The sequence below is a fragment of the Zalophus californianus genome, chromosome X (assembly GCF_009762305.2).
Source record: "Zalophus californianus isolate mZalCal1 chromosome X, mZalCal1.pri.v2, whole genome shotgun sequence".
Taxonomy (NCBI): Eukaryota; Metazoa; Chordata; class Mammalia; order Carnivora; family Otariidae; genus Zalophus; species Zalophus californianus.
Genome location: NC_045612.1, coordinates 86,133,464 through 86,160,098, shown reverse-complemented (window position 1 = coordinate 86,160,098; position 26,635 = coordinate 86,133,464). Strand labels below are relative to the sequence as shown.

General features: G+C 41.8%; 1 protein-coding gene across 1 annotated transcript in view; it reads right to left on the bottom strand.

The window, feature by feature from the left end:
* DGKK (diacylglycerol kinase kappa) overlaps window positions 1–15,136 on the bottom strand; it is a 148,380-nt gene extending 133,244 nt beyond the window's left edge. Inside the window, exon 1 of the mRNA XM_027608850.2 lies at window positions 14,492–15,136. Coding sequence (XP_027464651.2) covers window positions 14,492–15,136 — 645 coding nt within the window. The remainder of the gene's footprint in view (window positions 1–14,491) is intronic.
* Between the last annotated feature and the right edge of the window lie 11,499 nt (window positions 15,137–26,635).

Sequence of the window (26,635 nt, the reverse complement as noted above, 5' to 3'; positions counted from 1 at the left end):
CTAACCCATCCTATATATTGATAGAGTTTTGTTAAATCTAAACCTAGTCATGTTACTCTTAATCAAAAACCTTCCACAATACTCCACTGTTTATGGAATAGAATACATATTCCTTCACCTGGCATTCAAATTCCTCTGCATTTTAGCTCCCACCTAGCTTCTGCAGCCTTTCCTCCTGATGCACTAAAAGTTCTTATCATATGTAGTCTTTGTGGGATTATCAGAGCATTGCCCTTTCCACCTCTTCCATGCTTCTGCTTAGGATATTCCCTCTGCCTTTTGTCTCCTTTTTCATGTTTGCCTATCAAAGTCCTACTTAATCTTCAGACAGAGTTCAGATCTAACCTCCTTCAAACAACCTTCCAAGATGGAGTGGCTTCCTTTATCTACTTAGCATGGTTCTTTGTCACTAGTAAGCCCTTAGAACGGTTTGTTGAATTGAACTCACATAAGAGCCTGTAAACTTTGGGGAACTCATGGCCTGTAGGAGTAAGACATGCTGAAAATAGATTAAATGGGAAAACTGGGCAGGAGGTTGGCACCAAAGCAAGAAGCCAGAGCCTCCTCCTTTATATGCTTTAATGTCCAGCTAAATCTCTGTGTGTGTGTGTGTGTGTGTGTGTGTGTGTGTGTGTGTGTGTGTGTGTATACCTACCTACCAGGCTGTTCAGCTATTGGAGTATATATACTTGGATATGTTCCTGGGAGTAAATGCACCAGTGTGCATCTGTGGATATATGCCTGGCTATGCCTGTGGCCCTGTAAATTCCTTTTTCAAACCATTGTTGCAGGTTTCTGTTTTAAAATGATGCTCAGATTAATTGTGTTATGGAATAAAATAGGTACTTTTGGAAATCGGTTCTGGGCATATGGTTTATAAGCTTCTAGGGAGTTGCTAAGGGGGACATCATATTTAAATGCAAGGAATTAGTAGCAGGAATAGCCCATAACACACCACTGGGCACATCAGGAAAAGGCACCATTTACTAAAGGTATTTTACTTCCATTTGTCAGAAAATTGTCATAATATACCAATTTCGTTAGCACAAGGCACTTGGCTGCCATCTGCAGGAAAATTGCTAGAAGAAATATATATATCTATGATGGCTTACTTTGTGAAAGGTGTCTCCTTAGACATGGAAGCCTTGTATAGTGTAAAACTGTCCAACTTTATGTGGCGATCTTTCCCAGTTGCTATTCTAGAAAAGATAGAAGTTGTTTATCTTATTTAAGGGAAAAGTTGTTCCTTCTGATTGGAAACAAGACAGCTGTTAAGAGTTTCCTGCGTCTAAGTAGAGACTCCATGTTCTCTTTCCTGATCAAACCATTTTCAAGATCAGTGTGCTGATCTGATCAGAGGCATTGGTAAAACAAGTTAAAGCTTTTCCTGTAATTAGTAGATAGCTATTTTGGATAAAATTTTGACTGCCAAAATTTTATAAAGTAGTTCAGCTGCAATTTATTGAGTGGCAGACAGCATGTTAGGCCCTAAGGGCCTTATCCTTATAGCCTTAATGGGATACACAAGCTGATAATCTCAGTATATATGGCAACTGAGAGGCAGAAGTTTGTGTAGGGTGCTATGGGAGCCCAGAGGAAGGGCACCTAGCCCAGATGGGATACCAGTGAAGACTTGCTGGAGGAGACTGCCGAGCTGAGCTGAGTCAGCAGCACATTATTGGCTTCATTTAAGAGATACAAAAGCTAAGCCACGGAAAGATTAAGCAATTTACCTCATATTGCACAGCTATGTAGAGTGGAATTATGACTAGAAGCATTGTGAAATAACTCTCAATCTAAGAAAGAGTCCAAACTATTGAACCCCTGGTTACACAGTACTATTTGGATTTTTTTTTGAGGAATTTTATTGGAAATACTATTTTATTTGAGAAAGTCCCATACTTACATGCCTCACAGACACATGCATTATGATATTAGAAAAATGCAGGCACACCGAAATAACCCAAGCCTCAGCCTCTAGGACAGTTAATTAACACCTATACCACAATCCTGGCAACCTTTAGTTCCTCATTTTGTGGTTGCTGCAGCTTGCTACAGGAAGATGTATCGCATAAAAATGAGGCATCAGCTCAACTTCCTTGGATACCAACTTTAAGAGGCCTGAGTCATTCAAATCATTCCCCAAAGTCCTTCAAGCACCAAAGGCAGCAAACAAAAGTACTGCTAATTAAATGTGTAATTGGGGTTTATTATAACTAGCATATATTAGTTTAAAGTCTCATTTACCACTGCATTGAATTGGCTTGTCTTGTTTTTATTTGAGCTTAATCGTCCTGTTTCTTATGTGTTTAATTTTGTAGGATATTTCATATCCTTCCTGGATGCAGGCAGAGTGCAAATTTTAAATAAATAATAATAGATTAAATTTATGTAGAATTGGCTCTTTTATGTGCTGCATGTACACTTTATAGTACACTAGGGCCCCTTACAAAATCAATGTGTATGGTACATTTATGCCCATTTTATAGGACTTGGAACAATTTTGCTAGTTTAAATTATTACAGAGGCTTACAGTTATACATTAGCTTTTAACTACATATTGTTAGTTATACCTACCATTTACTTGGTATAGTGTCCTTGGTCAAGAACACAATCCCCCATAATAAAAATTTTCCCATAAGCAAAGGCAGTACACATTATGACAACCCACTTTATGAGGCCTGTTGTAACACATTCCTGGGGTGGGGGGGGAGGAACTCTCCAGAATGGCTACGTTTCCGAGACTATTATGAATTTCTGGAATATTTTAGGCCAAATTTTAAACTCTGACTTGCTTCTTTTTCCTATTCAATGTGTTTCTACATCACCAGCACCCTTGCCAAGCGGCCAGTAATAAACAGAGAGTGCAAACTCGCTTTCCTCTTAGCTTCAAATAAACAATTAGAAATGTACATCAGTTACAAACCCATTTTAGCATAGAAAAGGACTAGTGAAATACTTCTTGTATTTATATTAAATATTAGGCTTTCATTTAAGGTTTCATAGAGAAAATATTAAAAAGTTTCTACTGTTAAAAAGATTTTAAACATATTAGGTCAGCTGATCCCCAAAGGCCATTTTCGGGACATTCCACAGGTCTACAACACTGAAGATAAAAGATTTCACTGGATTGCCATCAACTTTTTACTTTTGCTGTAGAAAACTCTGTGATATGAGATAGAAAAAATATCATAGAGAAAGCAGACCAGCCACTTACAAAAGCACAAAGAAGGCCCAAAACAATAGAAAAAAGACACTAGATACTATAACTCTTTTCTTCCACTTTTAGCTTTAGTAGTTTAATTTGGAATTTGGCATACAAAGAAATTGAAAGTTTTTAATTATATGCCCCATCAACCAATCCTCTGCTTCAGCCATGTTATTTTACTAATCAACAACCCTCCAATGGTTATATGTCATGATTTGGATGATATACACAATTTTGTCAGTTGCCTTCAAAGTTTCAATAAGACTGCCTGTCCACTTTATTTTCCACATTATTTCAATCTGTACTCTACGATTCTATTAGAGTGGCCTTTTTTTTTTTTTCTAATTCCATATACTACACAAGGGCCTCACTCTTTGGTCTGTAGGCCGTGGTCTCACCTGCCCAATTCAGGGATAACCTCACTTCTCCCTGATAATGTCACTGTTTAATTTAATTCTGATTTTCTCTGGGTTTGAGGAGAATATATTGGGAAGAATATATCCCACTTACCTCAAACAACTTTATATTTTTTCCCTTAAATTTCTTATATCAAAGTGAATTTGCTATCAGGCAGTCCCTCATATCTGAATCTAATCCACCTCTGAAAACTTGTTGGGTAGTGAATTTTGGATAGTGGGAAAATTTCTTCCATTATTCTACATTGGAAAAGTAATAATGCATTCCTATTTCATCTTAAAAACACCAACCAATTTCCTCAAATATCAGTAAAATACTCTAAAATACCCATGTAACAATCCTCCAAATATGTATCATATTGTAAAGCATTTTATATACCAATTACATAATTATTGAACACTTAATGAGCTAATTAGCAGATATGTTTATGTGTCATTCACAGTGATGCCTTATTATACTGGATACAAAACAAACAAACAAACAAAAAACCCAAACAAACAAACAAACAAAGCAAGCAAGCTTTCAAGTTGCCTGGGAATGTCTATGTTTGTTTTTCCACCATTAGAGATGAGATGAAGGAACTCAAAAAATTTAGTGCTGATGAGGGATGATAGAAAGGCAAAGTAAGGCTTTTCCAGGCATTTCTAGAAAGACAATTCACTAGTGAAAAGTGATATACTAAGAAAACCATGAAATGAGCCACCAAATGGGTGCTTTGATTCCATGTGAAGTCAAAAAAAAAACAAAAACAAAAAAAACAAAAAAAAAACCCAACCAACCAACCAACAAACAAAAAACGTCCTGGAGCTCTAGTCACCAAGTTGAGTAAATTAAAGCGAAAGAGACCAGGACAATGCCAAAATTATCATTTTAATTTAGTTAGTCTTAACAGTCAAGCAGAGTAGGGTGAGGGTGTGAGAAAGGGACAGCAATATCCAAATTCTGAGTAAGAGAAAAGTTATGTTCTACTCAAGCCTGGCAGGAGGGAAACTGTCACAGTAAGCATTAATTGAGGTTAGTGAGAAGGGCACAAATATGTTAATTTTCTGAAATCAATAATCTTGTTCTGTAGCCTCATTTACTTTTCTCTTTGCTGTTTATGCTTAGCTGTTTTAATAAAGCTACATCACATTTTTCTTTTATACTGCAAAGGACATGCGCAGTGATGTGAATAAACCATGAAATAATATGTTCAAGGAACATAATAAACGCAAATGACACTTACTGAGGGAAAATTAACAATCAAGGTAAGCAGGGACTACTGTTAGAGGTGGGGTTTAGAGGATCATGCTGTGATGCTGGAGCCGGCTTCACAGAGTGAAGAGTGAAGTGAGAGTGGGGGACTCAGTTGAAAGAGCCAGGGTTAATAAAAAACTTTCCTGGTTTCAAGTGTCTCTACTCATAGCCAAGGAGATTAACAATTTTGGTTTTGCTCAGCAGGTACCTTTCATTTCCTGTCTCAAGCTGCAAAATCCCAGAAGAGAACAGGTAGAGACATTCGCTGCAGGAGAAGGCAAATGAATGAACATCCAGGATTCTGGAAGTTCTTAGCTGAGCCCTGCAAGCAGTGCTTCCATTCCCCTCCTACTCTTGGGGGCAGAGGCAGGCTCCTTCCCCGTACCCACTGCCTCTTGTTTTAGAATTCTGCAAAGCTCTGGGTTGGAGCATCAGGCTTACCTCTCAGAATCCCCCAGTAACATGTGCCTTATCCTGTGCTAGGAGGAAAACAAGGGGGTGGGAGTCGCCGTCCTCAGGGGTCTGAAATCTCTTTTACAATCTCTTTAAAGAAAAAGGCTTAAACAGCAAATGCCTGTAATGCTTTGGAAGATGAAAATCTCCAAGTGCTACAGACAAGGAAGAAGACTCTGATCTTAATACCACATTACACTTGCCTTTTAAATTACTAATTCAACCTTGGTTGGATTGTATACAGTTTATTAACTCTCTCAATTTTCTACCACATTTGGTTAATGAAAGCTGAATGAATATTCTATCTCCTTATAATTGCTGATAATGTCCTCAAACAAAAGTATTTCCCTTCTGGGTAGGAGGAACCTTAATGAGCATGGCTGGTAACTGTGTGTTAAAGAGACAAAACCATTAGTACATTTTTGCATATGGCTAAAAGTGACCCAACAGAGTCTTAGAAATTTAAATTTAGATTTTCCTTTTGGGAATTTAACAGTGGGAAAAGGGTGGATTTTGCTCCGGGTCTCCTCCTTCAAGTCCAAATCACAAAAGCTAGCTGGACAAATGAAATCTGGATGTCTAAGAAAGTGCACTTAGTAAACGTGAGATCAAACTGCCAATTGTATATACGACAATGTATATTCTCATTGCTTTACATTGCAAATACATCTCTGAACAGTTAGGTTTCCAGCATAGTTTCATCAATCAGATCACACAGGCAGTCATTTGACTAGATAAACTTTAAGCTAAAATAAACAATTGTTTCCTAAATACAATGTAGAAAAACACACATGATTTGATAATTAAGTGGGGGAGGTAACAGGTAGGGGGAAGCCTGAGACACAACTGTACATTCCTTTAAAGTCTTAACTACTGTAGATTATAAGTGTATATAAGCATCTTATCTGAGAAAATGGAAAAAAACCAACAAAATATTCATTATCTCTTGATACTCAATCTTGAGTGATGGGGTGCTACGTAATTTTTATTTACTTTTTGGAAGCAGTTTTGATTTCCCACTTTCTCTGAAATTAAGATACATATCCTTTATTTTATTACATTAAATTTTTATTTAAGAAAAGTTATGCTGGGAGAACTATTTATGTGATTGCCTCAGCAAAGCATCTAGTGAAACAAATCATCTGTTTCGGTAATTGGGCGTCTCATTTACCAGTTTGTTTTAAGGAAGTCTCTGTGATTTTGCCCACCATGGAATCTTCAGTGCTAAGCACATAGGATATACACAGGTACTCAATTTAATTTTTAAATAAGTAGATGAATTAAAAACTTTGGAAAACATTAATTGAGTCTTAGTCTCTGCTTATAAATCTGACTTGCAAATTTTATGTATTTGTGAAAATCAAGCCCTTTATAACTCTAGAGAACAGACATTTAAGTGAGCACATGATTAGACAACCACCTTGAGAAACCCATTACTGAATTGGCTAAGGGTCCTTCTCTGCTAGGTAGGTGTGTGTCTAATTTGGAAGTTAATAGAGCGTCATTGCTTTAGAGTTTATCATCAACTTTTGAGTTTCTATAGTGCTAGAGGGGAACATGAGGCAGCTAATCCCCCAAATCATTTCTGTTTGGTTTAGAAATGCGGCGTAGATTTTTCCCCAGAAGGTTTGCTTTCCTAATTTTGTTTTCATGGGCAGGGTTTGCCTTTCCGGAGTGCACAGCCTGACTGACTGATGGCAAAGGTAACCAGAAATGGGCTGGAGTTGGGGCAGAGGGAAATCAGCCTGGGATTAAACATTTACTACCCTTCAGCCTCAGGTTCTGAATTTAAGGTTCATTGGCATGGTTCTAGAAAGATATTACCTTTTCTTTGTATTACACTTCCTAGGAAGTCTTTAGTATGGGGTAGGTGTAGAGAGCTTAAAAGACAGGCTTTCCTCTCCCCTCCTTTTTTTTTTTTTTTAAATCGCTTTAGGGGAATAAAATTTAAACATGTTGGTGAGATTGTGGCCAACTTGCCTTAGGTTAGGAGAATTTCTTTTCCTCTTACCATTTTTTTCTGGTTTTGTTTTCCTCGTGGATGTGGATAAAGTAGATTGATTTTAGTGAAACTGAAGGCATCTCTTACGATGGAAGGACTTTTCTTTTTAAAAAAATGTCTGGGGAGAAAGATCCCTTGCTTTTGGTGGGGTTGTGGGAGCATATCTCCTTAGGTTTGGAGGATTTCCATTTAGAAAAAAATTAAGTTTTGTGGGGCAAAACTATAAGGGCCACTGGTTTTAGTGAGATTGGGAGCCCTCCTGATGGGGTGGGGGGATTTCCTTTCTTTCATTTTCTTTAAAATAAATAATTAACTTGGAAAAATAAGATTGAGAGCATCTTTCTGTAAAAGAACTTCTTTTTCCTTTATTTCGTTAAAAAAATACTTGAAAGCTGGAAGATAAATAAAGCCTCTGGGTTTGGGTGAGATTGGGTGCATCTCCCCTTGAAGAAGCTTTAGGAAGAGATTTTGGGGGGATTTTTTCTCCTTTTTGTGGGAGGTAGACTGGGTTGAACATCAGGAATAATATGCATCACCATCAATAAAGCGTTGGTGCACCTTCCCTGAGAAGAATGTCTTTCTTTTAAAAATTGTCCCTTAGTTTATTTTCTTCTGCCTCTCATTCCCTCCTTCTCTTCCTCTCTACCCACTTCCTTTCCTCCCCCTCTCTCCCTCCCCTTCCAATTCCTTTCCCTCACCCCTTTGCTCTCTCCCTTCTTTTTTTTTTTGTTTGGAGAAAAATGTTCAGGGACTTTGGTGAGTTTGGGGCATCTTCATTCCCTAAAAAGGACGTTTCTCTTTGAAAATATCCTTTTCATTGTTTCCCCTCTTTCTCCGTAATCCTAAATGTATTTTCTTGTTTTGAGAATGAGGTTGGGGACATCTTGGTTTTGTTTCTGTTTCTCTCTCTTTCTATTTATGCTTCCAATTTTTAAATTTCCTATATTAAGAATCAAGCTTTGGGGTTTGAATAAATTCAGATCATCTCCCACTAGAAGGATTTCTTTTTATTTTTTCTTCTTTAAAGAATTTGCATTTGTTTTTGCTGTATCTTGACAGAAAAGTTCATGTGTCTGTGAGGCTGGAGCACTTCTCTTTTTTTTTTTTTTTTTTTTTTTTAATGTTTTTTTTTTTAAAGATTTTATTTATTTATTTGAGAGAGAGAGAATGAGAGCTAGAGAGCACGAGAGGGAGGAGGGTCAGAGGGAGAAGCAGACTCCCTGCTGAGCAGGGAGCCCGATGTGGGACTCGATCCCGGGACTCCAGGATCATGACCTGAGCCGAAGGCAGTCGCTTAACCGACTGAGCCACCCAGGCGCCCAGGAGCACTTCTCTTTAAGAGGATTTTATTTTCATTTCATTGATATTATCCCCTCCACCAACACACATGCCTTTTCATTATTGATTTTCTTTTAAACCTTAAAAAAATGTATTTTGAGAATAAGGTTCATGTCCTTTGGTGAGGATGGGGCATCTCCCCTTGGCAGGGGAGGGATTTCTTTCTTTTGTTTCTCTTTTTCTCCTTTTCTGGGAATTAAAAATTCAGGATGTTTGGTAAGATCAGGGACCCTGATCTTTAATATTTCTTTCTTTTTGTTAAAACATTTGTGTGTTTCTGGGATGGAAAGATTGGTAAGTTTCGTGGACTTTGATGATTTTGAAAGTATCTGCCTGTACAAAGACTTTCTTTTTGTTTGTTTTTCCCAAAGAGAAAAAATTGGGGGGGTGAATAAAAGTTATTTTCCTTGGTGAGGTTAAGAGGCCCTTAAGAGGATCTCTCTGTCTTTTGGTTCCTTTTTAAAAATTTCTTTTTTCCTTATGCATTCATTTATTCCTTTGTTTATTTGTGGGAAGACAGTAGGTCCATTATCTTGCAGTTGGAGGAGTGATCTCTTTCTTTTACTTATTTTTAAAAATTCGGATATTATTCATATGCCACAAAATTCACCGTTTTCATTTGTACAAAGTCAGTGGTTTTTAGCATGTTCGCAGGGTTGTGCAACCATCACCACTATCTAGTTTCAGAACAGTTTTATCATCTTTCAAAGAAATCCTGTACCCACACTTCCCCCTGCCCTCTTCCCCCAAGCCCCAGGCTACCACTAATCTACTTTCAGTCTCTAAGGATTTGCCTATTCTGGACATTTCATGTAATTGGAAGAAATAACGTTAGGGAGATTTGGTGAGACTCCCCTTTGGGAGATTTATTTTTGCCCCCATAATTTTTGTAAGAGATTGGGCATGAGCAGTGGGATGCAAATAAAGTTGATAAATTTCATGAATTTTTTTAAGGTTAGAAATACTGTTTACCTTGAGGCGATTTTTCTCTTTTCCTCTTTAATTTTTCTCTTGGGGACATAAGTTCCATGGGTTTTGATGAGGGTGAGGAACATCTCCCTTTAGAATTTCTTTCCTTTTTTCTTAAAATAATTTTAAGGGGAGGGATAAGTTTCCTTATCTGGGGTCACTGTTCCTTTCTTTTTTTTAATTTGTAAATTTGTTTTTCTATTTTGAGAATAAGGTTTATTTGCTTTGGTGAGGGTGGGGCATCTCCCTTTAGGAATGGATGCTTTCTTTTTTTAATCCTTAAAATTATTTTTTTCCACTGAGGGAATTACAGTCAGCAGTCTTTGGAAAGGTTGGGCACCCTATCCCTAGGAGAATTTCTATTTATTTTCTTTCCAAAAAAAGGTCTTCTTTGGGAGTAATAGGTTCAGGGTCTTGCGCCTCTGTCTTGTATCCTTCCTTCTCAGACTCCTGTTCTAGGATGGCCCACGCTGGGAGCATCAGACTAGGAACAGCAATCGCTGCTTTGAAAAAAAAATCCAGGCTGAGGGAATGTCAGCTTAAAGATTGTTCTTAAACAAATGAGGATCCTGTGTGTCACAGAAAGCCCTATGTCGGATTTTTTTTTTTAAATCCACATTAGAGAAATTAATAGTTATATCCTATTAGGTGTGAAGTTTTATTTTTGCCTTCTCCCACCCTGCTGCCTTTGTCAGGGGAATGAGAGTTAATAACGCAAAGGAAAGCATTCTACAAACTGTAAAGTGCCATACTAGCAGAAGGGATTATATAATCCTTATTACAATATCCCTGACTGGTTTCCTGGTCTCTATGGATTTTCCCTTTTTCCTTGGAAGCACTTCGGACAAAGGATCAGCCTTTCATTTTGGGCTACAGATGTGCAGAAGCCCCAGTCAGAGAGAGATTTTAATAAACACATAAGAACTGTATTCTCAGAAAAGAAAGATGACTGACCAAATATCTCATTATCTTTTCTAGAACATACTGCTGCAAATGCTCAGAATCTCTCAGAATATACCAAACAAATCAGATGGTTTCATCAAAACCTGGCAAGGAGGGGGGAAAGAACCCAAGAGGAAAGAAAGTAATCTCATCCTGAACTTCAACAGGTTAAACATTCGATTCTACAATCCCAAAGCTGTTTATAGTCATCGCAGATATTCTGTTCACTTAGGAAAAAAATTTATTACCCCTGAAACCAGCAACATCATCATTAGTCTGCCGCTGCTGGGACTGCAGAGGATAAGGACACTTTCCAAACCATGTTTTAATAGTTGGTAATTTGCTTCTTAATTATGGTTCTAACATTCATTCTGAAAAGGGAAAGCTGGACTGCATTTCCTTAAGGGCTATATATTCCAGGGCATTTAAATAAGCATTTACTTCTCACTCTGAAATCAACAAGAACGCATTTTTACTCATTCACAGCAGCAGTCTCTATGTCGTCCTCATTGGCGGAAATGGAATTGATAGGTTTCAAGCTTCAGTGAACGTTTACTGAGCAAAAACAGGGAGGGCTGAATTGTACTAGGCACTGAGAGGGAGAGACAGTATCTACCTTTGAGGAGCTCAGAAGTAAGTGAAACGATAAAGTATTCAGGCAAGAATGACCAGATATCATATAAACAAATGCTTGCTACTTCGCAAGAAAGTGTGTGCAAAAAATACCAGAAAACTGCTTTGTTATGGTTTGGGGTGTAATGGTCAATGGCAATTGATCTCTTATCACACACCCCCCATCCCAGAAATAAAGGCCACAAAAGTGTATTTCTTTTCAGATTTTTCATCAATCACCTGTATGGTGTGATTATAATTTCGTAGCTAGTCAAACCCAATTAATAAAAACACAAACTATCTTTTTTCAACCATAGGTGAGGGGAGGGAAACAAATATAGTATACTTCATGTAAGCCCCACTCCCCCCAAGCAAGTCATAGCATTGTTAAAGAACCAATTCACACATCCTTACTTACACTTGCTGCCACCAGGTGGGAGACCATGGCTCATTTCCTGGAAATCAAAACATTTTAGAAAGGAAGGAAATAGACAAGTTTGGTTCACAAGACTGTGTTATCCTGGTATCTATTTGGAAAGACAATATGAGCCCCCTTTTCTCAGTCTCCACCCTCATGATTGGCATCAATTTGCAAGCAACAGGTTTAGAAACCTGAAAAGAGAACAGACTACACACTGGAAGATGTTGATTTTTTTTTTTTCCCACTGCAAAACCAGTCAGCAAAAATTATCTGGGAGAAACCTGCAGTCACATTCAAACACTTCGTTTTACTCATTTCATCCTTTGACTTATCAGGCTAGTTTCATGCTTCTGGTACTGACTGTGCCTTGCGATGTAGGATTTCATTGTATGATAAGGATCTCCGAGATGGTGTGTGTGTGTGTGTGTGTGTGTGTGTGTGTGTGTGTTTCCCCAAGCTTGCCTCAAGGAGGCAGTGTCTGAGAACAACACCTCCCCAGCTAAGATGGCAACCTGTTTGCCTTGAATGCTAAGATGCAAGTCAGCTGGCTGTGGGTGCTGTTTGCCTGAGGAGGATGCAGCAGAGAACGGTCCTATCACTGAAGATCAGATGTTCCCAACGACACCAGAGAGCAATTGCATAGCAACACCTAGGGTGTTGAAGAGGGGTTTGGCTCCCAGCAATGTGAGCATTTACCCAGATCCTTTGCATCCTTTGAAATCATCTAGAGCCACTGATGGATTCATCTGCATGGCCCTCTTAGTGGATGGTCAGGGTCCTTAACCCCATTCTAAAAGATAAATGGCTGAACAAATGACTAACTCTACCAAGGGCAAAACCAAACCTTGGGGGGTCCTGGTCCTCTGCCAGGGCTGACAAATGCCCATGGGTCAGCCGGCCAGCGCGTCTGAGAGGGCGCTCTGTAGAGGAAGCTAACCTGATTCCCCTTACCTTGATCCTCCTCATCTGTCTGGCAATAGACATCTTCCTGTCAAGCTCGTGGGACATGCTTTCCCACTGTCACAGTTCTCATCTCCGGAGCTCCTGGCCTCCAGTCAGTCTTCCAGGGGCCAAAGAGGCCATATATTTGCCGGACATCCTGGTAATTAAGTCCCCAGGTGTCAGTTTCTGAGCCATGTTCCCAAAATCTCAGTTAAGAAGGCCATAGCTCAGGTGGTCCCTGCTGGTCTCCCTGCCACCGACTTCATTGCAAACTCTTCCAAAAAGACCAGAGCACACCCTAGGTGAGGGTGATCTCTGGCCGGCCTCTAGCTGCACAGCCCTTTCCTCAGATCACTGCAGGGAAGGGCTGCTGCAGGGAGGGGGAGATCCACCCTCTGGTGAGAGCCCGGTTGTTGGATTAAAAACAACAACAACTTGTCTCAGTCTCCTACAGTCCTATTTTATTTATTTTTAAACCTCTGCACTTTTTTTCCCCCGTGAAACTTTTCGCATTAGGCTTCTTCTTATTCAGTCATTTATCATTGCAGTTATTTTGCAACCTTAAGCCTCCCTACTCATATCTCAGGAAGCAACCAGCGCTTCCATTTCCATTTCGCGATGCCAAGTTCTGCCCCCTTCCCCTACATTCTACAAGTGTGCGGTCCGCAGCAGAAGGATTCCAGAGCCCTGTCCCTACGCCCTGCTAGGCAGCAGGATGGACGGGTATTGGTGTGGTGTGTTGTTTGTTTGTTTCTGTGTTTTGTTCCGTGTTTTTTTCTTTCCCTGCAGGGGAAGCTAAATGAAGGTGTATCTATGCATTATCACTGTATTCAGTCTCGTGGAACGAAGTTTATAGGGGAAAAGGATGAGTAGGGGGAGTACAGAGAAAGCAAGAAAGACAAACTCCTGCTGAAGCCCCAACGGGATTTCAGGGGGTCCAAGGCAAACACAGAAAACCTCCTTCCTCCCTTCTCCCCCCTCCCCCCCTCCCCCGGGCGGGTGCGCGAGGATCCTCCACGCGTCTTCTCCAGGCAAAGCGCAACGCTTAAGAAGGCATCTCTGAAGACTGGAAGAGATGAGGGTTCCCATTCACACGCTCTCAAATACCAACTCCTATTTTGGTGTCTCTAAACCGGGACTCCTGTACCATTCCAAGTGGCCCCGGTGCGGGATGCCAGTCTCCCGCTCGTAACGCGGCCCATCATCATGTCACAGTGTTTGCACCTACCTGCCGGGAAATCCTGCAGACAGATGGAATGGTGGGTGGCTTCGACACACGCATGCTCTCCCCCTCCTCCCCAGCGAACCCTGCCCTTCCCCTGCAGTGCGCGTGGGCGCCGCCCAGCCCCTCATCCCCACCCGGAGTACCAGCTCCCAGCAGCCGACAGAGGCGCCGCGCCGGGCACCTCCTTGGAGAGCCGCCAGTTGTGTCCCCGCTGATGACCCCCTCCCCACTGTCAGGGAGGGGGCCAAGCTGAAGGCTGCGGCTCCGCAGCTTGGGCCTCTGCGGCAGTGACCGCGGCTAAGAGGTGTGTCCCACCCACCCCCATCCCCACCACTCAGTCCCATCCCCGTGTACCCAGGGCCAGCCCCAAATACTTCTCTAGGTCTCTTGCGCTCCCCGGGGACGTCTTCCTCCTCTTTTTCAAGATATAGGCGCTCACTGCACTGCCACTTCTCCCCATGGGGAAAACTGCTCCGACTCCCAACCCGTGCAGTCACCCTGTTTCTAGACCCAACAGCCCACTCTCGCTTCCACATGTTGCTTCCCGCCTCCCAACCATTTCCCACTCCCCCGGGCTCCTCCATCCCCGCATCTCTCCGCGCATCTTTGCCAGTCGGTGGCAGCCAAATGGGATGCTTAGGGTACCTAGAGTCCCAGGAGCTCGATAGCCATCCGGCCTCGTTTTGCTTCTCCCCCCCCCCCCACCCCAGGGGGTCTTTTTCTTACCTTTATACTGGAGAACAGCAGTGGTGTTCGGGGCGATGATGAGGTCTTTAGACCCCTCTCTGGAGCGACCACCGGACACTGCAGTAGACGTGGTGCTGGGCTCGGCTCCGTATGGGACTTTGGAGCCGGCTCAGGGCAGGACTCTATGGCTGGTTCTGGGGCTGGTTCTGGGGCCGGCTCGGGGGCCGGTTCTGTGGCTGGTACTGGGGCCGGCTCAGAGGCCGGTTCTGTGGCTGGTTCTGTGGCTGGTTCTGGGGCTGGTTCCGGAGCCGGCTCGGGGGCCGGTTCCGTGGCTGGTTCTGAGACCGGTTCTCTGTCGAGTTCTGTGGCTGGTTCTGGAGCCGGCTCTGGGGCCGGTTCTGTGTCTGGTTCTGGGACCGTTTCTGAGTCGAGTTCTGTGGCTGGTTCTGGGGTCGCCTTCGGACAGGGTTCTGGAGCGAACCGCGTTGCCGGTTCTGGCGAAGGCGCGTGGAGCAGCGCAGGAGCCCGCGGCCGCGGCGGCGGCGGCGGCGGCGGCGGCGGCGGCGGCGGCGGCGGCGGCGGCGGCGGCGGCGGCCACGGCGGCGGCGGCTCTGGAGACTCCGCGGGCTGCTCTCCATCCTGAGGCGGGGCAGTGCCCTGGGCCGCGGCAGCTCCGCGGTCCATGGCCGCACACCGCCTCAGGTCTGGGCAGCTTGCGCCCCTGAGCTTGGAGGGCTAAAGTACCCTTGGGCGCCCCGCCCACTCCTGTTCGACGACCCCTTGCAGGGTGCCAAACTTTCCCCCGCCCCGCTCCATGGCTGGCTCCGCTCTGAGGTCTAACCCAGGGGCGCTCGGCGTCTCCCAGTGCTGGAACACGCCCCTCGGTGAGCGCACACCTCTTCGTAAGCAGCCACGGGCCCGATGGGCGGGAAGCAGAGGGGCTTGCGAACGCGGACTGGACAGAGAGCTTGATGACCTCCTAGCGACGTGCGGGAAGGGGGGGGGAAGACAAAAAAGGGGAGGGGGGAGTGGAGCGGCGGGGGGGGAGCTGTTGGAGCCCAGCCGTTTAACCCTTTGGTGACGTGAATGCAAAAAAAAAAAAAAAAAAAAAAAGCCAGAGGAGAACTTGAGGGTCTTTGCAACCCCCAACCACTCAGCTGTGAGCTGCGGCTCCTAACAGCTTGCATCCTGTGTCTGCTCTCTCACCTCAGTAGCAGGTGAGCCTAGCCTCGGACCAACCTCCTGCCCCCCATCTCCAAGCCTCTGTGGGCAAGTAATCATCTTTTCTAACCCGGGGAAAGAAATTAAGCGGCACGGGGTTGGGGTAGGTGTGTGTGTGTGCGCGCGCGCGCGTCTGTATGTGTATGTGTGTGTTCAGTCCTTTGGATTGAGGTACAATTTACCCCCCGCCTCAGTTTTTGCATTTTTGAGTTTCGCCAGATCTGAGGGGTTTGCCGTTGGGTACGGGGCTTGGGGTGCTTTGGGAAAGGTGTGTAATGAGAAAGGGCTGGAGCCCTGGCTTTCCGCAGCCTGCAGATGTAGCCCCTAGAGCAAGGCAAGAGTTCCCCGGGAAGCGGCGGCTAGGCTGCGCGCTCCGGAGAGAAGGCTGCCCTGGTCTCCGCGGCGATTCGGGAGTCTGCCTGGTTCGCCCTGGCCATGGGAGACTGCCTTTTGCTCTTAGCTGGACTTCCCAGGCATCAACGGGACTTTTTACTGAACTTGTTAATGTGTGTGTGTGTGTGTGTGTGTGTGTGTGTGTGTGTGTGTGTGTGTGTGTGTGTGTGTATCTTGGGAAATTCACCGCACCACCCACACCTTTTTCACCTCCTGATACCTCAATAGCACTCTGACGTTAGGGATGGAAGATTCTCTTGAGAAGAGTACAGCCGGTCCCTGCCGCAGCACCCTTCCCACCTCATCGGGAGACTTTAGAAGATCTCTCGACTGTTAGTCACGTACAAATATATACAAACCATCATCTCAGTCAGACCTAGACTTCAGACGCCAATATACTGCAAAATTGCAATTAAAAATTGAGAAGACCACCCGTTAAGCCACTGCTGTGTGGGGGATGGGGAAAGTACTTATAAACCTAATTTGAAATATGACAAGTGAATTTATCTCTGACACACATAATACTGCAGTTGTGGATGGCAGCCCTCCTTCTGCAGCCCCTCCTCTAGCCCTCTCCTCTCAGACCATATCCTCCACTAATCCCTCTTCTTTTGCCAAATGACACTGACCCACCCAGAATTTTCTAGAACGTGCCGCATTTTTCTGTTCCTTACACTAAGTCCCAGCAGTAAATAATACAGCAGAAGACAGTCTTACCTAGCCCCCCCCCACCTCCAAAGACCAGAATCTCTGATGAGATCTGCGTTTCCCAGATGCTCACTGCTGCATCGTAGCCTAAGCCCACCCTTCTGGAGAAGGGTTACACTCCTTGGCAGTTACTAAGCTGGTGTCAGGACCATCCCTAACCTCTGGGGCTGGGGAAACCCTGGGGACGTGAGCCCTGCCTATCAAGTGTCTCACTGATGGCAGGCCTCCTTCCAGTAAATCCACACAAAGGGTCCATCTTTTTCACCCTCCTTGGGCTTTTTCTCCTCTCTTCCATCCCACATGTAAGCAGCCAAGCTGCTTTTAACCCTGAGTTCAGGACTGAAAAACATGCAGATGTCAGATCTGACCAGCCAGTATGCCTATGCTTGGAGCTCACTTCTCAGGCTTTCAGACTTTGTGAAATCTCTGTCTTTAGAAGGGGCCAATATCTCACATTTCAATCTTATTTTCACCGAACCCTGGCATATAATTGGAAGGGCTGAAGTTGGAGGAGTCCCTGATCAGGATGGCTTCTTGGGTTAGAGAGCAATAGGGTGGGGTTTGGCATAGATCGGGTGTCATCAAGCAGGGCACCACCAGGGGACAAGTTGGAGCTATTGCTTTATGTATGTTCATTGATACTCTTGTCTATAATTCTATACTTAATTACAAGGAGTCCAAAATTTATGATGTAAACTCTTGCTGCAAAGTCAGTTTGAGGGTGAATGCTAAAATAGTTGTTTGTGCATTGGTTTTGGCTCCATTAGGGTGGGTTATATACTGCCTGGATTTAATTATGATTAATTTAATTTTTAAGACATTTCTCAGTACATCACAAGCTGTCTCATTGCTTTGTGTTATACTAAGGTTTTGTTTTGTTTTTTAGTCTCTCCTCAGCCCAACATTGAATACAATGGGACCACTGTGGGGGTGGGGGGGGGAAGTTTAGAGTTCATTCGTGCCTGACTTGGGGAGACACTGGTGCTATGTCTTATCTATACCTTCCTCTCCCCCATAGTCCGCTAGTCTCTTAACAGAGAAAGCTTTACTGAGATGCTTGTGTGTTTTCCTCAAAACCTGACCCAGGGCTGAGGTTGTAGTAAGGATTCAGGAGATGTCTGTTAAGTGGATGATTCATTGCAGGTTACCAGTTAGGGTGTCTTTTTCCCCCTGCATTGCTTTTTAGCAGTATTTGATATTTCAAATGATTGATGATCTCTTAAGAGGCTCTTTTCTAATTGAACAATACTGATATAAAGGCCAAGAGCTGCATAAGAATAAGAACGATGACCATTTCCACAGAGGTTTGAGTGGACACGGATCTGGATGTCCCAGAGCAGACATGGTCCCTAATGCCGGACTTAAGGGCATATTATATAAGTTACCCAATTGGGCTAGATGAAGGATAGACCAGAAGAGTGGGCTCAAATTTTTGAATATGTAATGTGCTACTTCATCCCCATGCCTCACATTTATCCTGATTCCACCCAAAATAAAGCTCGTCCAAGCCAGCACAGAGATCCTTTGATTTCAGGCATACTAGGAATTCTGGAGAGGTAAAGAAGAGAAAACTTGAGAAATGTGGCAAAATTAAAGCTTTTATTCTCCTTTTTTTTCAATTTTCATTATTGAATGAGAGAGTGACTCTGTAGAGCTAGAGTAGAGGCCCTTTTTTTCCTTGACCAACAGCTTCAATTTCCTTCCCCCTCCCCTTTAGAGCAATTTAGGAAAGAAATAGGTGCCTCTCCTGAGTCTTAGCAGCTGCCAACCTCCCCCATTCCTGCCACCTCGGCAATGTGCAAAGCCAAAATAGCAACCTTTATAATATTCTACCAAATAAAATAAAGAGACGGGATGAAGAACAGCATTTACAGAGAAGGCAGAGGATTCTGACAATTAATTTAGATGGGATTAACATGCAAACCTGTTATCCTTTGCTTGCTCTAGTCTCCTATGATTTAATTGATACAGGACTAGGAGTTAAAAAGTTAATACCTTGCATTCATATAATGCCTTTTGATTTTTAAAGCACTTTCACATATATTATCTCACTTCAGCCTCACAACAAATGTGTGAGGCAAAGCAAGTCTGGACTTCCATCCCACACTCCTACCCCCTAACCTTTTACAGACGAGAAAACACAAGTCCAGTGAGATTAAGTGATATGTCTTAGGTCACAGAGATAATTAATGGTGGAACGGACATTTAGAACTTGTGTCACTCAACTCCCAGCCGAGAGAGACCAGAGCTAGTGCTGAGTTGAGGTTGCAAGACATGGGCTGTGTAAATCCTCTGTATTGCAAAGTGGGAAGTCTGCCTTAACACCCTTCTATTTCTCAAGCCTGTAAGAGGAGCAGTGATTCTTACATTTTTACCTCTAGGTTTCTCAGCTCTCATTCTCTCTCTCTCTCTCTCTCTCTGGATGGTAGTTAATGATCTGTAACCAAGTTCACTATAGGAGGTCCCTGTTTAAAGGAATCTTTTTGAATATGTATGTGATATAATAATCCACCCCTGGTGTACTCATTTTATTGGTTTTGTTTTTTATATTTTCTTGAAGTGAAGCACTCCACAGTTAAGATGTATTTACTGCCCATCTGAGGTATATACAGTCCTTTTAGGTGCCACGGGGAAGGAGAAGAGGGGGCAGAAATATTATACATAATCCCTTCCCTCAAGAATTATTAGAACTTAGTGGTTGAGATAAACCAAATACAGGTGAAAAACAATCCAAACACAGATGTTAGTTTATGATCACGACACCATACTGTACTTGTGTGTGTGTGTTGGGGGCGGGGTTGGGGTCATGGGGAAAAAGTGTAACAATGTGGAAAGGAAATTGAAAAAGAAGTCAGGAAATCTGGCTTGAGATTAAGTTGCTACCACTAAACTCACAGACCTTATACAAATCACTTAATATCTCTGGGCCTTAAGTTTTCTCATCTGAAAAATTGGTGGTGGGGGAGGTAAAGTTGAACTTCATCAGCGAGCTTTAAAGTCGTTTTAGCACAAAGTATCAGTGATACTGTGAGTGAATCAGGGAAAGCTTCTTAGAAGGGGGTATATCTTGAAGTGAGTCTTAAATGATGCAGTTAATGTGGATCTGCAAAGAGGAAGTGAAAAGACATTACAGGCAAGGAGAGGAGCAAGAATTGCTACTGGTAGTGAGAATATGCCAGGCTGGTTGAAGTAAACAGATTATACCAAGGATTGATGAGATAAAAGGTAAGAGCAGAGTAAGTGGTAAGAAGAATGGGGAGATGTAAAAGGCTTTGAATGCCAGACTGAAGGGTTCGAAGATTTGATTTTAAAGGTAATTGAGAGCCAATGAAGATTGTTTGAGTATGGGGGTGACATGGTAGAACCAACCAGTGAGAAAAATTTTCCTTGATGGCATACTTGGTTCTAGAATCATCTACAAATCTACATTGTCCCCCTTGAGCTGGGATCCAGTTAATTCAGGGTCATTTGTGAAATCATGATTCTTTCTTGATTTTTACTGCAACCTCTAGTTTTGGGTCTGCATAGCCAAGGCTGCTGACCCGACCTGCTTAACCACCTGCCTATACATTTGGATTCAGTCCATAATAGGTCATTTGGCTTCCATGGACTCAACATGCTAATGGAATTCCTAATTTGAAATTCTAACTGATGATCAATGTACAGTGGAATGGAGGAGATGAGAGAAAGTTCTTAGGCAGCCTGGAGTGGGATGGTTGTAGACCTGAAAGCAGATTAAGAGATCGAGGACAATTTGAGGGAGGATAAGAAAATGGATCTTTGCAGAATCTTTGACTTACTATGGTTTAGATATGGGGGAAGTTGATTAGAAACAGTCATCCAGTTCTGAACTGTCAAGGATCTAAACTGAGCTCAGATTAATAAGAGAAAACAGATTGCTTTAAGGCCACAGAGAAAGAAGTGATAGAATGTGGTGTGACAGGTCACAGGTGTGTGGGAGGGGTAAGGGTGGGGGTAGGAGAGTGTGTAGAGCTGATAGGATTCCTGATGTGATGGCGTTTAGAAAGACTGAAAAAAAATTCTGTCTTAGCACCCTCATGGTGTGATGTCAATAATGGAAGCAGGCAGACAACTGCAATACTTATTCTCAATATTTGAATGTGTGTGTGTGTGTGTGTGTGTGTGTGTGTGTGTGTGTGTCCTTATTCAGAAGCACAAAAGGATTATTTTAGTAAGAACTGTCCCTGCACAAAATTATTTTACTACCTCACCAGTCTCCACAAGCACTTCTTTCTGGCACTAACCCCCGGTTAGTGGGGTTAGTGCCAGGGGTAGGAAACAGGGGAATGATGGATGAGGAAGAAACAGGTAAGGAAAGGAAATTAAAAAAAAAAAAAAGAGGTTGACAGGCAGAACTGCTGTGATGAAAAGAGTTGGGGAGGAAGGTAACTTTCCTTTCCCCCAAAGAATCACCTACTGTATTCTAAGATACCCCTTTCTCTTCCCCTGTTTCTCCTTCCTTACTGAGATTTAGCTCTAAACGTACAATTCGTTGGCTCTGTGATAAGAGGGAATTTCAAGGAAGACTCTTTACACAATTGAAGTGACTTGCAAGGACAGGTGTCATATAACTCACTTGTCTTGTATGGAGATTAAAGCATTAAACAGTTCTTTCCAGGACCTCTCTGTCATCAATCACCTTTTAGTTTTAAGTCCCTATCATTTAGTTGTAATCTTTGGGGTCACTGCCTTTTCTGATAGGTCTTATTCCCTTTAACCACACTCCATATGCCAGAATGAGGCTGATTTCCCTCTCCTTTTTCTCTCTCAACCTCACAGGTCTCTGCAATAACAAGTCCCTTTCCCATCTGGGCTTCAGAGCCTTAACTTGACCCTTAGGAGCAAGATTGCAGTGGCCTGACCATTGTTTCTACCCAAGGTTTCTTGGGATTGTTTCATTCATTTATTTCACAAGTAATTATTGAACATCTACTATGTGCTAGGCCCTTGTTTGAAAGCTAGGAATTCACCAGTAAATAAGACAGACACCATCTCTACTCAAATAGTATTTATGGGTAGGAGCTGGGAGAAATACAGACATTAAACAAATGAATACATAAGCAAAATAATGTTTTAGACAATGATAAATGTGATGAAGAAAACAAAACAGGATGATGTGATAGGAACTGCCTAGAGGACTACTTTGGTCAATATATTTAATCCTATAACATATCCAAAATAGTTTGCAATTACTTCATCAACACTACTGTCAACAAACCTACTGAAGTTCAATTTTTTTTTTCCCACCAACTTCTGTTTTGGAAAATTTTCAATCTTACAGAAAAGTTGCAAGAATAATACAGTGAACACATACATTCTTCATTAATATTAACCACTTGTTAACATTTTGCCACATTTGCTTGATATCTATAACTCTTCTCTCTCTTTCTCTCTCTCTCTCTCTGGCTGAACCACTTGAAAGTTAGTTGCAGACATCATGACACTCCACCCATAAGCACTTTAGCATCTCTCTCATAAGAACAAAAACATTCTTGTATATACACAATATAATTATCACACTCAGGATGCTTAACAATGATACATTAATATTATCTAATATACAACACGTATTAAAATTTCTCCAGTTGTCTTAATAATGCTCTGTATAACTTTTTAAAAATATAGAGGGTTAAATCATAGATTGCATTTAGTTGTTCTTGTCTCTTTAGTCTCCTTTAATCTAGAATATTCCCCAGCTTCTATTTGTTTTTCTTGACATTGACATTTTTAAAGTGTACAGGTAATTACTTTCAGAACTGTCCCCCAATTTGGGTTTGTCTGATTGTGGAAAATATCTCCAAAGAGGCAGCTTTCAGCTGAGTCCTGAACGAAAAGAAGGATTCAACCACGTGAAGATCTGTGGAGAGTGATTCCAGGCAGAGAGAACAGCAAGCACAAAGGCTGTGAGATGGGGACAAACTTGTTATGTTTGAGGAAGAGAAAGTAGACCAGAGTGGCTGGAGCCTAGAGATGTGGGGAGCAGGGGTGGGGGAGAAATATGAGATGAAGTATAAATAGGCAGGATTCAGATCATGATGAGCCATATAAGTCATGGGAGAGTTAGGATTTGATTCTCATTGCAGTGGTAAACCACTAGGAGTTTTAAGCAATTTGGTAACGTGATCTGATTTAAATTTTATTTTAAAAGCAGTTTTTATTTTCTAATTTTTTTACTTTATATGCAGTTTAAAGAAACAGCTGTCACCGCCCCCCCATTATCAATTCACCAGAGGCAGCTACTTTGAACTCCTTAAGCTAAATAGCATGCTTATAAAGCAAATTTATAATTTTCAGATTAAGTATTCTATGGAAGAGAAGAGTTTAGCTCATTATCACCATTAGCCCCATGTACACACAAACACAAACTTCCCATTCTACCCCTCTGCTAGTACAATTATGTTGTAATTTTGATTACATCAATATTCAGTGTTTATATTATTATATTATGTGAAATCCTATTCACAGTTGAGTTATAGCATACTATGATTACTTTTCCTTTCTTGCACATCTGTGTTTTTAATGGAGCTGATAATTGTCTTATTTATTCAGTTTCTTTATTTTTCCATAAACTTAACATTACTTTATCTAAGTAACCTGTTCCTCAACTGACTAACTCTTCTCTCAGTGTGTGAAGATTGATAACATTGAAAGCATTGGCTCTTCTATCAATTTCATCTTCTGGGAGACATCCTTCTGAATTGCTTCGGCATGGCCTAATTGTTCTTTAGATCTGTGGCACTGCTCTCATCTTGCTATATCTCTAATAATTTTGAAGACATTACTTCATTGTCTTTTGGCTCCTAACTTTTGAGAAGACTGAAACTATTTTGATTCCTGATCTCTTGTAAGTTACCTTTTTAATTTTTCTTCTCTGGAAGTTGTTAGGTTCTTTGCTTTGCTCTTATGTGTGCAATGTCACATTGATATACCCTGGTGCATGTCTATTTTCTTCCATTGTACTGGGCATTCTGTGAGCTCTTTAAATCTTAGAACTTTTAATCCTGGGAAGTTTTCTTGAATTATTTATTTCATCTTAGTCTCCCCAGTTTTTTTTTTTTTTACCTTATTTTTTCCCCTGGAACTCATTATTCTTATGCTATACTTCCTGGACTAATCCTGTAATTTACTCATATTTTATCTTCTTTTTCCATTCTCTTTGTTTGTCTGTTTGCTCTTTTCCTGGGATATTTCTTCAGCTTTATCTTTTGCAATACTGCTATGCAATTTTGACACTAACTACCTGGAGTTAGCATAAACCTCACTGGTTAAGTGCATAGTTCCCAAAAAGATTGCCATCATTTCAGATGCAGCCACAAATTCAGGGGTCTCCAAGACACTCACATTTCTTCCCTACTGACTACAAATTCAGAGGTTCCCATGACTCACTCAGGTTTGATTAGTCTCTAGAACGACTGATAGAACTCAAGAAAGTGCTATGCTTCCTACTACATATTCATTACAAAGGATGCAAATCAAGACTAGCCTAACCAAATGAAGAGATCTGTAGAGTGAGATCCCGGAGGTTATCAAATGTGGAGCTTCCACGTCCTACCTGTCCCCCTCCCCCACCAATGGAGCAGGATGCACTTTCCTGACACATTAATGTACTCACCAACCAGGAAGCTTGCCTTGGTGTCGAGAAATTTCTTTTTGTATATGTATGGCTTTATTATTAGACACAATTGAATCATTGACCATGTGATTGAACTCAATCTCCAACTCCTTCCTTCTCCTCAGAGATCAAGTCGAGCTGATACCATCTGGCTCAAAGCCCTAACACTCATGAGTAGTCGTTCTAGTCTTTCCAGCATGGCCAGCCCCCATCCTGAAACTATCTAGGAGCCCACCATAAATCACCTCATTAGCATAAATTCAAACATGGTTCCAGAGGCCTATCATGAATAACAAAGACAATCATATCACTCAAGAAATTCCAAGGGTGTAGAAGCTCCATCCCAGGAACCTGGGATGAAGAACAGACAAATTCCTTATTACACAACTCTTTCTGATAAGAATTTCAAAGAATTTTTAAGAGTAATTTTGTCTTCTCTCAGTATCCTATTTTAAAAAATATCACCTTGTTCTTGTTTAGTGGATGCAATATCTTCTCTAATCTCTTTGATATTAATGGTTATTTTTCATCTCTGTTTCTTTTAAGTTTTTGGTTTGTTTGTTTAGATCTCTGTCTTTGATATCAGAGGCTTTCCTCAGATACGTCATCATCCTTGGCTATCTGCTTATGTTTATAAGTAGGTTCCTAAAAAGCTGATTAGAAAATCAGAGTGTTTAGTGAGACTTGTAGACTATGTGTGCACTAGTTTTCTATTGCTATCTTTTTTCTTCTTCAAAGTTTGTGACTTAAAACAACATTAATAAATTACTTCAAAGTTTGTGACTTAAAACAACACATATTGATTATTACATAGTTTCTAGGCATCAGGAATTCAAGCTTGGCAAAGCTGGGCCTTCTGCACAGGATGAATCAAAGTGTTGTTTAGGATGCATTCATATCTGGAGATTTGACTGGGGAATAATTTGCTTCCAGCCCACTCAGGTTTTTGGCAGGATTTATTTTTTTGTGGCCATATGACTGAGGGTCCTGGCTTTTTGCTAGCTGTTGGCTAGAGGCCACCCACTGTTCCTTAAAGGTACTGGTATTTCCTTGCCATGTGGGATTCTTCAGCATGGCTTCTTATTTCAACAAGCCCACAAGAAGAGACCCTGGCTCCAGTCTGCTAAGGCAGAACTTTATATACTGTAACTTAATCATGAGAGTATATCCCATTACCTTTGCCATATTCTCTTGGTTAGAAGCAAGCCACAGGTCCCAACAACATTCCAGGGGAGATTTACACAAAGGAATGAACACCAGGAGGTGTGACTTGTTGAGGATCACTTTAGGGTTTGTCTACTACAACGGGGCTTTACTACAAGATGATCTGGGTTGGCTTTTTTCATTGACCAACCCCTTATGCAAGTATCTTTAAGTCTTTTGTTGTTGTTGTTGTTGTTGTTTTATATTTCCAAAGAAGAATATTCCAATACCCTGCCTGGAGGCTGTAAGTCTGATTGCCAGAATCCTGAGAACCAAGTGGGGTAAGGGGCTAGGAGTCTCAACAATCAATAAGTAAACTTTTTAATTCTTCTGTTTTTCATATAGTACTTCTATCTCCACTGTGTTCAATGTTTCCCCAATCCAGAGACCTTTCTTTTTACTTTCTCCAGAGAATAAACCTCACATATTCTGGTGGGGAGGAGGGCAGAGACAATCATCCAATTGTGTGAAGTTGTAGATGGGATATTGAGATCTAACTGGTTAATAAAATTTTAAGCATATTCTCCTTTTCAGCCTCAATTTCACCCCCACTTCCAGAAGTACTGGTACCACCAACTGCTGAACCTTTGGAAGTTCTTTGTTGTGAATTGTTTCGCTTATCAACTTTTCCCACTGCCAGTTTTGGAATCAATTTCCTCAGGTCTGCTAAGTCAGTTACCCTTGTATTTCTATTTTCTAGCTTCAAAAATTGTATTGTTATCATCACCTCTCATGAAATGATCATTTTAGTGAGGTTTGCCAAAGGAGTGGAGGTAAATGCATATGTTTAAATTATCATGGTCAATAGGATGTTATAATTTACATGTTAAGAAGATTACACTGACCTTTTTGTGAAGAATAGACCACCAGGGAGGAATAAGAGAAGTTGGGAGAACAGTTAAGTAGCCAGTAAATGGATATTTAAGAGAAGAAATAAATAGAGCTTGGTGGTAGATTGAGAGTGAGGGGCAGAGGCAGAGAGGGAGATGTCACTGATGACTCCTAAGTTCATGTAGTGGGATGGA